At 41.2% G+C, this 12,417-nt stretch overlaps 1 protein-coding gene across 4 annotated transcripts; it reads right to left on the bottom strand.

Annotated features, from left to right (window-relative positions):
• Nucleotides 1–509: 509 nt before the first annotated feature.
• Nucleotides 510–11,921, bottom strand: ncl (nucleolin). Of its 4 annotated transcripts, none has more exons than XM_079889883.1 (17): nt 11,809–11,921; nt 9,789–9,887; nt 9,592–9,715; nt 9,374–9,505; nt 8,468–8,593; nt 8,238–8,354; nt 7,933–8,070; nt 6,732–6,821; nt 6,433–6,556; nt 6,211–6,347; nt 5,898–6,024; nt 5,685–5,815; nt 5,470–5,608; nt 4,186–4,331; nt 3,965–4,091; nt 3,441–3,718; nt 510–1,157 (listed from the first exon to the last, which is right to left on the bottom strand). In XM_079889883.1, the coding sequence occupies exons 1-17, from the start codon at nt 11,824–11,826 to the stop codon at nt 1,099–1,101; spliced, it is 2,112 nt and encodes a 703-aa protein (XP_079746009.1). In that variant the 5' UTR covers nt 11,827–11,921; the 3' UTR covers nt 510–1,098. The 4 variants fall into 4 exon arrangements, with proteins under 4 accessions (XP_079746009.1, XP_079746010.1, XP_079746011.1 ...); XM_079889884.1 differs by having other exon boundaries at nt 7,933–8,061; nt 11,809–11,920; XM_079889885.1 differs by having other exon boundaries at nt 9,398–9,505; nt 11,809–11,920.
• Nucleotides 11,922–12,417: the final 496 nt, after the last annotated feature.

The raw sequence follows: 12,417 nt of genomic DNA, 5'->3' as shown, positions 1-12,417 counted from the left end.
CTACATCAGCTCCGTCAAAGGACACACATATTAGTTCGCGTTTGTCATTCACACAACCGACATTAATTTGTAACATACGGATATGTTAAATTAGCTTATCTAGCACCCATTGAAAACCCTTATTGTCCAACTAGCAAACAATTTCATTTAAATATGCTTTATCGATGGAAAACATGCTTTCTGGCAAGTGTTTCTAGTGTAGTCTTCTTATAAAGGACTCAATATTTCATACAGGGTTTTTTTTCTTCAGTATTTCTCTAATATTGTGGCAGTTCTCTCATAGTTGAGAAGAAACGTTCTTCCAGTAGCATTAAAACGACGTTTTATCGACGTTAGTTGGCTTTACTGAATGAGTGATTAGCACAAACCTGCATTGTGACAGACTAGGAAAGTCACCGGTTGGGTCCTTAATTGAATTATCAAAGTTTTAAAAATGTCTAAGATCAGTCTGAATAGAGTTGCAGATCTTATTTGCAACACATACACAACTTTCAAAAATCACAACCAAACAGTTTAAAAACCATGTTTAATCAAAATGGTTCTTTACATTATGAAAAATCTGAACTGGAAAAAGAAAAAAAAAACCATTAGTCACAAAAGCCAAATTTAATGGATATATAAATTTGACATCCTCACAGAGCTGTTGTCCGGCTTCAACATTCAAAACTTTCATATAGATTTATATCTCTAAATACTACTAAATAGGTGTCAACTCCATGTATACGTTACAATATGCTTTGCACATTAAAAAGGTACTGCACATTAAACTTGCACCTAAAAATGCAACTAAAAAAAAGATGAAATTAAATAAAAATTGAGGGGGGGGGGGGGGGAAGAGTGGAAAAAACACACTAACAAAAGAAACGAAAACAAACCGTAGCATGTACAACATGTACCTAAACCAGCAGAGCATAATTACAACATTCACATTTCATTTTTACGCGGATGGTTGAGACGTCTCAGAACTCTCAGTTCATGGGGAGCGAGGGGTCGGGGGTCAGGGGTCACTGTACAGTTACTGACGCTTTCTGGAATGTCCTAGAAATGCTCTGACAAAAGTGGATTTAAGCAATGAAAACAGTTCATTCAATTACAGATTTAATCATCAAACTTAATCTTCTTTCCTTGTGGCCTGTCCCCAAATCCACCTCGTCCACCTGAGGGGGAGAAGAAAACAAAAAATAAAGTTAATTTTCATCTTAAATTTATAATTTAGTAGTTTTGTTGCTAAACCAAGGCTAAATGTTCAGAACAGCACACTGCCAAATGTGTAGTGATTAACATTAATACAAACTGACAGAAAAAAATCAGTTCATGTTCTTTTTTTTCTGTGCATTTTGCCATTTCCAAGTGTCGTACTTAAACTATCCTAGAGTTTTAATCCGATTAACATCACATGGTGCATCTCGTCTAAAGGCCTTTGCAGAGATCTTGAGTTTATTGCGGCTTCCCGTTTCATGGCAAAACAAACTTTGTATTAACTCATGCATACAAGGTCAGTGCCACTCTGTGGCCTCGGGAAAACCGTGAAGAAAGCCCCAATATGCTTTTAAACGGGTAAATATAGGAGGATTATGAGAGTGCGCCAGTTTCTGCAACCAGTAGGTGGCGTCATGACTATCTGAATGTTGACATGCATGGCCCTGTTTACAGCTGGTAGTTAGATGCGCGATCGGATCACAAGTGGATGCTAAATACAGGTGTAAACGGGGTCTAAAACATTGAGCTCGTCCACTTTCAACCACTTCCAGAGGTAGCCGAACAGTCAACCAGGTTGCTTTTGTAGTGCAAACGCTCATGTGTTCGAACGCGTTTCAACAGCCACAAAAGACCATCTACTGACCTAATGAGTAGACATTATGGGAAGCGGCTAGCCAGACGGGATTTAAACTTTGGCTGGAGACCCAAGTTTGGTTTGAAGATGAAAAGCATACCAAAAACAATGTGGTACAAATACAATACTCTCCATTCCTGATTTCTAACGCACTCACAGCGTTCGGCTGGTCTTGCGGCTGTTCATAAGTAAATTGCGTGAGCTTATTTTATCCATTAGATAAAAAGATCTGAAAAATCCCATACATGTACCCACCCATAGACCCTCCCCTCGAAGAAATCAGGACAGAAGTGGTTGAAAGTGGACTAAAGAGATTTAAAAACCTAGCCTGGCAAGCCAGACCTACATCAAGATGTTAGGTCTGGCAACTCACCATTGGCAAGGCTCAATCCGAGGGGCGGGATAAACGGTTGTCTTTCAAATTCCCTCTGAACGCAATAGGATAGCGCTACAACCAACCAGAGCGTTTTCCCAACAGCGGAGCTAGTTGATAGGTTAAACTTTTGCCGTATGCGGTCGGCAAATCTACGAACACATCTTCCTTGAATGACTTAAGTGCCGTTCTTTGTTCTCTTCTCAAAGAACAGCTTAACTCCAAGTCCTCCAGAGTCGCGGCCAAAGCCTATTCGAAAGACCGTTGTTCGCCAGCAGCCGCCATCTTTGTTTTCAAGTAGTAGGGAACCGTCGCAACTCTGCAGTCATTATGTTAAGCCCACCCACTCTATACACGATGTGATCGGCCTGACTAGAGTTTGGTTTTTCCAGCTTGAATGTCAACAGAGAGTTGCTAGACTACACTGGCTGCAAAATACATTTTGCTGCTGCTAGGGTGCGTCTAGATTTCTAGGCTATTAAACACCAGGTGTAAACGGGAATGCGTCTCCCTCGTCTACTTGTGATCTGATCAACCAAAACACATCTTTAAAGCTACACTGTGTAGGATTTTCTCCCATCTAGCTGGGAAATTGTTTATGACTACCAACTGAATATTACTTTCTAGCCCCTCCCATTCCGAGGGCGTTTTAACTCCTACGGTGGTCGCATTATTTCAAATCTGCCGGCAGTCGCGAGTAATCTCCCCCTCGCATTCGTCACGGTGCCACTGAGTGTAAAAACGCGAAAGGCGAAGCTTGAATTTCCAGGTATGTCCCTCTTTAGCTAATGTATTTTCAAAATGGAGGCGCTTCTGCCATTCGAGCGAGTCGCTCGTATGTATTATAAATGGCAGATTCTACGCTTATGAGAATACTTGATTAGTTGGTAGAACACATTAATGAGCACATACCATTTAGAAAGAAGTGTTTTTTGCTAAGAATCAACTTAAATTACACAGTGTAGCTTTAATACCAGCTGTAAACAGGGCCCAGATGTCTCTAGGCAAGGACTGGTATGCTTGAGTTACTACAGCTTCCAGTTTCACGGCGAAACAAACTTTGTCAGGCTGCCATGAAACCTCAAGATCTCTGCAAATGTCTTTAGATGAGACGCACCAAATATGATGTTGATCGGACTAAAACTCTAGGACAATTTAAGTATGACACCTGGAAATGGTTACAGACTTTTGTAGATGTGGCACAATCAAGTGTTCTGCATAGTTGACACCTACCTCCTCTCCCTCCTCTGAAGCCTCCACCGCCGCCCCGTCCTCCTCGTCCTCCCCTGAATCCGCCTCCTCTACCGCCACCCCCTCGGCCTCCGAAACCCCCCCGTCCACCTCCTCGTCCTCCAAACCCTCCTCTGCCTCCGAAGCCCCCGCCTCGGCCACCCTCGCCCTTGGGCCTGGCGTAGTCCAGGGTCACTCTGTTGCCGTCGATCTCTCCGTCATCCATGGCTTCTTTGGCCGACTTGCAGTCTTCTTCACTGTCGAAGTCTACGAAACCGAATCTGGGGGAGGAAACCGTATTCAGTAAACATTCACGGGGGAAACCAGCAGCGGTTTCTGGATCGAAACGGCTAAAGATGTCTCACATCAGACATGGGTACTTTCCAATGAAACACCTGGAAACACCTGTTTGAGTGTGACTTTGAATCTACTTCTCGTGCGAATCCATACAACGCCACTGAACTGACAGAGAGGAGCTCATGAGAAGCAAAAACCACGGTTTGAGAGAGAATCAAACACATCCGTACCCTTTTGATGATCCGGTTTCTCTGTCCATGGCCACTCTGGCGCCAACGGCTCCTTCAAAAGAGTCTCTCAGAGACTGATCTGTGGTGTCTTCTGACAAACCTTTGACAAACAGGGTTTTTGTAGGTCCTACAAAGTGTGGAAAAAGCAGTTAGCACTTTGATCCTTAAGCATTTGCAAACAATATTAAACGGATAAAACTTTAAGCTGCAAATCTACAAACCAGAGTTTCCTCTTCCTCCGCCGCCTCGCTCTCTCTCGCTCTGACTGTACTCTAATCTGATGCTTCTGCCCTCAATATCTGTGTTGTTGCAATTCTCCAGCGCATCCTTGGCATCCTCCACATTTTCAAACTCCAAAAATGCATATCTAGAAAAACAAAAACAAGACATTAAAACCAGTCCAATAAGCTGGAGAAAAAACAAAACGACAAGAGGCTACTAATCACACCAAAACAAATGTTCAGAGCCAAAATTCAAACATTTCACTTTCTCAATAGACATTAGCAGCCAATCATTAGTGACGTGAAAACTTGTATGCCATCACCACACCTTTACGGACAGACATTTACCACTAAATATGGTGGACTGATTGGCCAGTTTTCTTCAGTGTAAGAGCAGGAGCGGCCATTTGTAAATTGAATGTGTCTGTCTTTGGGTGTTAGTGTTATTTTACCTGCACAATTATGCGGCTTGATTTGCAAACTTTTTTTTGTTACAATATTAACTTTTTGTAGCGCAAATAGCTTTAGAATTGAATGCACAGCCATTCTGATAATGAAATGAAGTCGCACGCACAGGAAATAGATGTTAAAGGTGTTGCCTTCAAAAGCATACTCCATTTGATAGCGTGCACGAACTAGATAGTTTCACCTTTGTTCAGTGTCTGCGCTATTTTTCTCCTGAAGTTATGAGCGATAATGTCTTTGTATTTTTTTAACTCATGTTGCCTGCATCTCAACCTTGTCAATGTGAGCTGTTGCTGCAGTCTCCAGTATTTTGTTGTTTGTAGTCCCTTTGGTTTCGGGCCAGTGTACCATTACATTACATACGTATACTATTCTTGCAATGAAATTAGCATCACGCTCACTGTACACAGACTCCTTTTGTATGCATAAAACTCAAAGTACACTTTGGCCTTTAGGTCACATGTCCAGAGCTGCTGCTGTTAAAATAAAACTGCAAATTGGTGGCGCTCAAAGTAACTAATTTACCAAATAATATCAGGAAATAGAGGAAGAATCCAGGTCTCAAATGAAAAATAAAATAAATATTGCGAAATGCTTTTTGTACCAGAGTAACATTGTCAGTGTGATACTGCATTATTCAGCCAGTCTGACGTTTTATCACGCATTACTCGAGACAAATCATGCGAAAACCAGACTGAATTTTCTTGCCGAACATTAGCGTTTGGTGTGAACGTGCATGAGACCTAATAACATCTATTCCTCTTGATACTGCATCAATATACTCCTACACATCCTTAAAGACACTGAGCGCTGACGTACCCCTTCGGCCTGCCGTTGTTCTGAGGTATTCTGATGGACACGGCCTTCTCAAACACACTCTGGAGGGAATCTTCAGTTGCGCTGAACGCCAGATTGTTTACGACAAGGACTTTGTTTGAAGCACCACCGGTTGATTGAGCTAGAAAACAAGAGACACATTAGCATTGATAAAAACAAAACAGGAACAAGGATACCTAGATGGCATTGTTACTCACATCTCCCGCCCTGCCGGCTCTTTTCTCCAGTGAAGTCTACCGTGATCGAGCGGCCCTGAACATCGGCACCTTGTGCCTCTTCCAGCATCTTCTCGGCGATCTCCTCGGTCTTGAACTCAACGTAGGCGATTCTGTCACCAAAGTTGAGGAGGTCAGTCAACCATTTACTCAAAACAAGTTTTATTTGTTAAAACAGTCACAGCTTAATCTTACCCTCTGCTTGAACCGTTGCTGCCCATCGGTACTCTAATATCAACAGCCTGGTCAAAGAGTTCCTTCAGATCATCTTGCGTTACTGAGTACGGGAGGTTCTTCACGAACAAAGTGCGTGCATCTCTCTCTGAGGGAAGAAAAACGATAAAACGTTGGATTCTGGAGACTCAAAGTTGTCGTATAGCGCGGCGACGGATCCAGATCAGTACTTGACCATCAAGGAATCCACATGAGAGTTCAGGTGTTTGATAAGCTAACATCATTTCTAGACTCGGTTGGATTGACGTTCAAAGCGTCAGCTGTAGGACATTACCTTTTTTGCTTTCCTGGGAGTCCTCCTTGCTTCTGGCCCTGTCGAGTTTCAGCGGCTGGCCCATCAGCTTCTTGCCATTGAGGGCCAAAGCCTTCTGCAAATCCTCTTCAGACGAAAAGTCAACGTAGCCAAATTTCCTGCAAAAGTTAATTCAAGAGTCAAATCAACACTTGCAATGCCTTTGCATGAATTTGACTGAAAGAGGATTAAAATTCTCCTTACTTGGTCCCACCAAGTCGCACATCCTGAATTTCTAGGCCTTCCTTTGAGAAGAACTTGGAGATTGCAGATTTAATTTCATCAAAGTCCTTATTGCAGTTCAAGTTGCCCAAATAGAGACTGAAACCTGAAAGTATACACCAAAGTTAGTTCACCAGACCACGACAAGGAAACACCTCTTTCTCCTTAAACCAGCATCAGAATTGATAAAAGGTGACATCACATACATCAGTATTAAGTCCCTTGTGATCATCATATGAAGTTAAATGTGCAAGAACTAAAGAATAGTGCGCAAGTCTCACCCTCGCCATCAGTTTTCACTTTCTTAGCAGGCGGTGTTCCCTTCTCTTTTTTAGCCTCAGCTTTCCTCTTCCCTGGAGTGACCGGGGTTTCTGGAGAACAAAACATGGGAGGTTTAGAAATTAAAGACTGCCAAACTCCAAAGCACCATTAAGTAAGGAATACTTCAGGCCGTTGAATTAGAAAAATAATGTACACCCGAGGTGGTAATGCGGTCACGACGCGAAGCGGAGCTTATATCAATTATTCCGCTTATACTACAGTTACCACACCTCGAAACATTGTTCAGATTATGTATTTCAAGACGTTTGTAAAGTTTGTCATTAATACGCTCTTGTATGTAGGACTAATTTTTTACGCATCTAATCCAATGCCTCCGTTGCTAATTCCAAAACGTCATTTTAGAGTTAGTAACGGAGGTTTGAGCCACTGATAGCAGACTAATGCTAGGACACACGACTAGCTGACACATTCTGACTGTTCATCGACTGCAACAGATTTTAAACACCGACTTTGAACACGAGTTTGGACATGATCAGTCATCAAATTACATTCATAACCGGCCTTAAAGTGTGTCCTCGGCTCGGCTTTATGCAGTTATTAGAGAGAGATGTTGCAATAATGAGACAGAAAAGCATGTCAGTATTATTATTTATTAATTCAAATCGTTTTAATTAATTCTTTCATTCTTTTTTTTTCTATTATTGACAGATGACAGACTAGCCAAATAAATGGAAAAAAAAAAGCCTTTTAACAAGTAAGGCCCATCAATAATTATTTTTTTGTTATATTATCTGCAATAAAAATCCGTGCTGCAGGACTATCCATTTATTTAGCCTATATTCAGTTTAATTTTCTATTGATTATAGATAGGAATATACTTTATTAAAATTAAACTGCATTTTTCTATTGATTATGAAGCTAGACATTGAAAATTCCAGATCAAGCGCATGGGGCTATATGTTTTTTTCTTGTATCCTGAATTGTAATCTGAATTGTATCCTATTTTCCGTTATTGCCGTTAACTACGCGAAGTGATATGGAACTGTAATGCGGTCAAGACCTGCCTGGAACTACTTTAGCCGTGCGTTTCCCTGAAAATAATGCACACCTTAGAACGTTCGTCAACCAATCAGATTCAAGCATTCAACGGCCCTGTAGTATGAAGTACAATAAAATGTTACAAAAACTTCACGACCATACCTTCTTCCTCCTCGTCATCATCGTCGTCTTCATCATCATCATCTTCGTCGTCATCTTCAGATTCCTCCTTTGCTTTCACCATTCCTGCCTTTTTGGCTTTGGGCGCAGGAGTCGTGTCCATTTCCTCTTCTTCTGAATCTAAAAAAAAAAATCAAAATCATGGAGAAAAGTGTAAGAAAGTTCACGTAAAAAACTAAAACCAAAAAACATCCGCTCCACAGTATCATCCAAATCATTCAGTATTAAGTCACTTGTGGTTCATAATATGTGCAACTTAATTAAAATAAAAAAAGCCGTTCACACACCATCATCTTCGTCATCATCATCATCATCAGATTCCTCCTTGGCTGCGGGAGCTTTAGCTTTAGCTGCAGGTTTAGCGGCCTTTTTAGGAGGCGGGGTTTCTTCCTCTTCAGATTCATCTAATCAGGAACACAAGTTTAGACAGGGATTTACAACAAAGCCGTGTTCAGAGTGAAAATGACTTCACACTGCCTGCCATCATATTTAAATGTATAATTAGAGCGGTTCGCACCATCGTCGTCTTCGTCAGACTCCTCAGCAGGAGCGGCTTTGGCCGCAGGAGCCGCTTTCTTGGCCGGCGTGGCTTTGGCAGGTGCAGCTTTCTTGGGGGGTGGGGGGGCCTCTTCTTCTGACTCTTCTACACAAGACAGGAAATGGTGCGAATAGAGTTGTTAGAATGTCATCGTCTTGAAATTGCACAACACCAAGGTTGTGAATCGGCACATTTTACAATACGTTTGATATTCAGATGCAGAATGTAAAATTTAAGAGGGGGGAAGCCCTTACTAATGCTCTAAACTACTTATACACTTTTTACATTAGATTGTCAAGCACCATGGCCAACAAAGTCACTTTCACATGTGCTATACGTGTATATATATATATATAAAAAAGTTGAAGATGTACAAGTCAATTTTTAAAACCAATGTTTTAGTATACAAACAGTAATGATATAATTGGCTTTCACTCCCAATTTGCTTTCTCAATACACATTTAAACAGTGGCTGTCATAAAAGTTTAAATAAATCAATAAGTAAGTGTTTTAGTAAAAATAGAATGATTGTGCAATAGTTTTTATTTTTAACCAACAAATGTGTTCACTGAACAGCTCTGAGGCGAATATAACATTACGTGACGTAAAGTTTACAAGCTGTTTTATTGACGTCTATATATTTGAACATTCCCTCAGATGTCCATTCATGTTCATTTGGTGCTATAACTAGCAGTAAAGAGCCTTTCATAACAAGATGAAGTACATAATCATAATCATACATAATCTTACTGCGATCTATTGGATGGAAGGTGCGCCACAAATGACGGCTAGTGAACTCACACACACCAAACACTGAACAAATAACGATTCTTGGGATTTAAGAATCGATATCTGCTCTCCAAAATGAGAATAGATTAAACATACTGTTCTTCGCCAGTGTTTTCATACCATCATCATCCTCGTCCTCGTCACTGGACTCCTCAGCAGGCGCCGCTTTCTTAGCCGGGGTCGCTTTAGCAGGCGTGGCCTTCTTCGGGGGGGGAGGAGCTTCCTCTTCTAACGGGAAGAGCAGACAAATACCAATTAGACTTCGGATTAAAGAGCACTGCGCTGAGAAAAGCATCATGGGAAAATGTGCGTACCAGATTCATCGTCGTCTTCGTCATCATCATCCTCCTCGCTCTCCTGTTTGGCAACGGCTTTCCCGTTCTTCACTGCCTTCACCGGCGCGGCGCTCTTCTTCGCTGCAGCTTTGACTGGTGGAGCCTGTTGGAATTAAACTTGGTTATGAATCATGCTGCAAATAAAGCAGTTGTTGCAGAGTCAGTCGAGTCCTCACCTCTTCCTCCTCGTCGCTGTCCTCCTCGCTGGAGTCCTCTTCCACATCTTTGGGAGGTGGAGGTGCTTTTTTCTTCAGCGGCGCTTCTTTCTTCGCTGCCTGCAAACATGGACAAATCATAGGATTTACAGGAACCATTCGGCAAGTTTGGGATGAAAGGGCGCAAAAAGTATTGACAAAAACCCGACAAAATAAGAGTTACGCATAACTTTAAAGACAATTATGACATTTAATCCTAGTGTAGATGTATGTTTTAAATCATAAATGTAAATTATTTTTTGAAAATTGCCAATTTTTTTATTATTGCTCAAGTGGTTACATTATGAATCCAACTAATTAAACATGCTTTTTGACTATAACATTATTAAATCATTGAAAATGGAACAAATTAAACCAAAAACCCACGGATACTGTGTAAAAAGCACGCCATAGGACCGCTTTCATTAAATTTAATGGATTAATAAATTGGGACAAGTTTCATTGCTTCAAATAATTAGAGATGCTTTTTGATTACTAACATTTAACTGAATCATTAAATCAAAGTACATAAGTTAAAGCTGGGCAAAAAGGATTTCGAAGGGCCCAAAATGCGATTAAAGTCACGCACACAAAACATGTGAACCGCACACATTGTGTTTCCTGCTGAATGAGGTTTGTGCAAGAGTATGAGTGTTTATTAGTGAAGCGCATCTCACATGCTGGTAGTTTCAGTTTCACTTTAATTTAGGAACAACTTTCAAAAAAAAAATCAAAAAAAATAAAAGCCATATATTTCATACACTTTATACATCATTCTCATTCCTAATCCTAAAAAGCCAAATACTACTATATCATACAAACATAAATCTTTAAAATATGTCAATTAATGGCGTTTGAAATACCGAATATTTGGAGGTGAAACCATTGTTTGTTTTTAGATTACTGACGAAAATAAGATTTAAAATTGTAATATTTATGCACCAAACAGAGTTAAACAAGTCAAAAGCTCTTTTATGTTGTGTGTGCTTGCATGAATGCACATTTATGGCATGTATTTGGCAAACCAAATGTTTGGAGGTGCAGCCTAATCAAAAACAATAAATTTTGTATGTAATGCGAACAAAATTGCCAAAACACATTTGCATATTCTGTGGATCATTTAAATACCACGTGTTTCTCTCGCGAAGCTGATTTTTGTATTTCAAACGTTTGTGTGCGTAATTAAACTAAACTTAAATACACTTAAAATGCCAAAACTGAAAAGTAATGTTAAAAAAAAAAAAAAAGGTTTAAAAAGTTAAAGTTTGGGTTTGAAAGGACTATTCAACAAGCAAAGACCTGCGCGTGAACAAACCCACGTGGGTTCGCGTTACACGTGGAAAACCCACATGCGCGCTACCATAAGTGTAAATATAATTTTTTTTTCCGTATAACATGCTTAGGCTTCACCTTAAGCAATACTCGCGTCGTGCTCGGGATATTATACACGTGTGAGTCGCGTAAATGTGCATTACCAACGCGACGCGGTTTAACGCAGCGTGTTAAATGTCTGCTCGATCACTTCAAAGAGCCAAAATGGAGGCGTTAGCATCAAGCTGCATCGCTGCACATGGCTAGCACACGAGTCGCGCAAAACCACGACACGGTAACAGCGCTACAAACCTCGCTGACCGGCGCAGAGTGGTTTATTTACTCGCTCAACACTAAAAAAAACGTGTAAAATTAAAACCTAACGCGTATTGTTAATGAGTCTCAGCTGAGGCCTACCAAACGGAGGAGCGTGGTCAGCCCGGGACAACGGGGGAAACAAACAAAGACAGATTACATATAAATTACCTCGTGTTAGACGGCACGAGTTATCATTAAAACACAATTTGCACTTTTGAGTTTACATAGCAACGCTATAAATACATACAATGGAAATACGTGTGTCGCACATGTGGGCCTTCCCGTTACAAGCAATACAATAAAAAAAATATTTAAAAAAAAAATTTGCATTTTAAGCGTGATGTATCGCATAGTTCCAGAAAGGCGATCTTACCTTAGCGAGCTTGACCATGACTGAAGCTGTTTGTGCTGTGAAGCTGGTTTAGCTGTGAGAGTGGCGCAGGCTGGAAGAGTTCAGTCACACGTGGTTCTTCTCGCTACAGGACAGAGGAGCGCGAGCGGGTTCGCTTTTAGTACGGCCCGCGAAACCCCGCCCAGTGACGTCGCCGTAGTACTCGATTCCGCGAGTCGGTTCGTTTGAGCAGTTCGTTTCGATTCAGTGATTCTTTTTGTCAGCAGGTGGGCCACGGCATCCTGGCGCGCATGGCATATATGACTGTTAAGGTTGACATTTACATGGACTTGTGTAGAGAGTTAAACGTGGACAGAACAGTCCTCTCACCATCCAGCCAATCAATCCGAAACCAAGCCGCGCACAATATTTTTAATGCAAAACAAATACGTCATCATCCCTGCACCACTCAGGGGTTTCAGACTGGGGTCCGGGGACTCACTGGGGCCACATGGGAGTCAAAATAATTAATTTATTCAAATGTGCAGCGTTTCGACCCAAGGGTCTTCGTCAGGCAAACAACAAGTATAGTCTACTTGCACAGGGACTTGTAGTTTGCCTGACGAAGACCTTTGGGGTCGAAACGCTGCA

The sequence above is a fragment of the Squalius cephalus genome (genome assembly GCF_949319135.1).
Source record: "Squalius cephalus genome assembly, chromosome: 13".
Taxonomy (NCBI): Eukaryota; Metazoa; Chordata; class Actinopteri; order Cypriniformes; family Leuciscidae; genus Squalius; species Squalius cephalus.
This window is presented reverse-complemented; position numbering and strand designations above follow the sequence as displayed.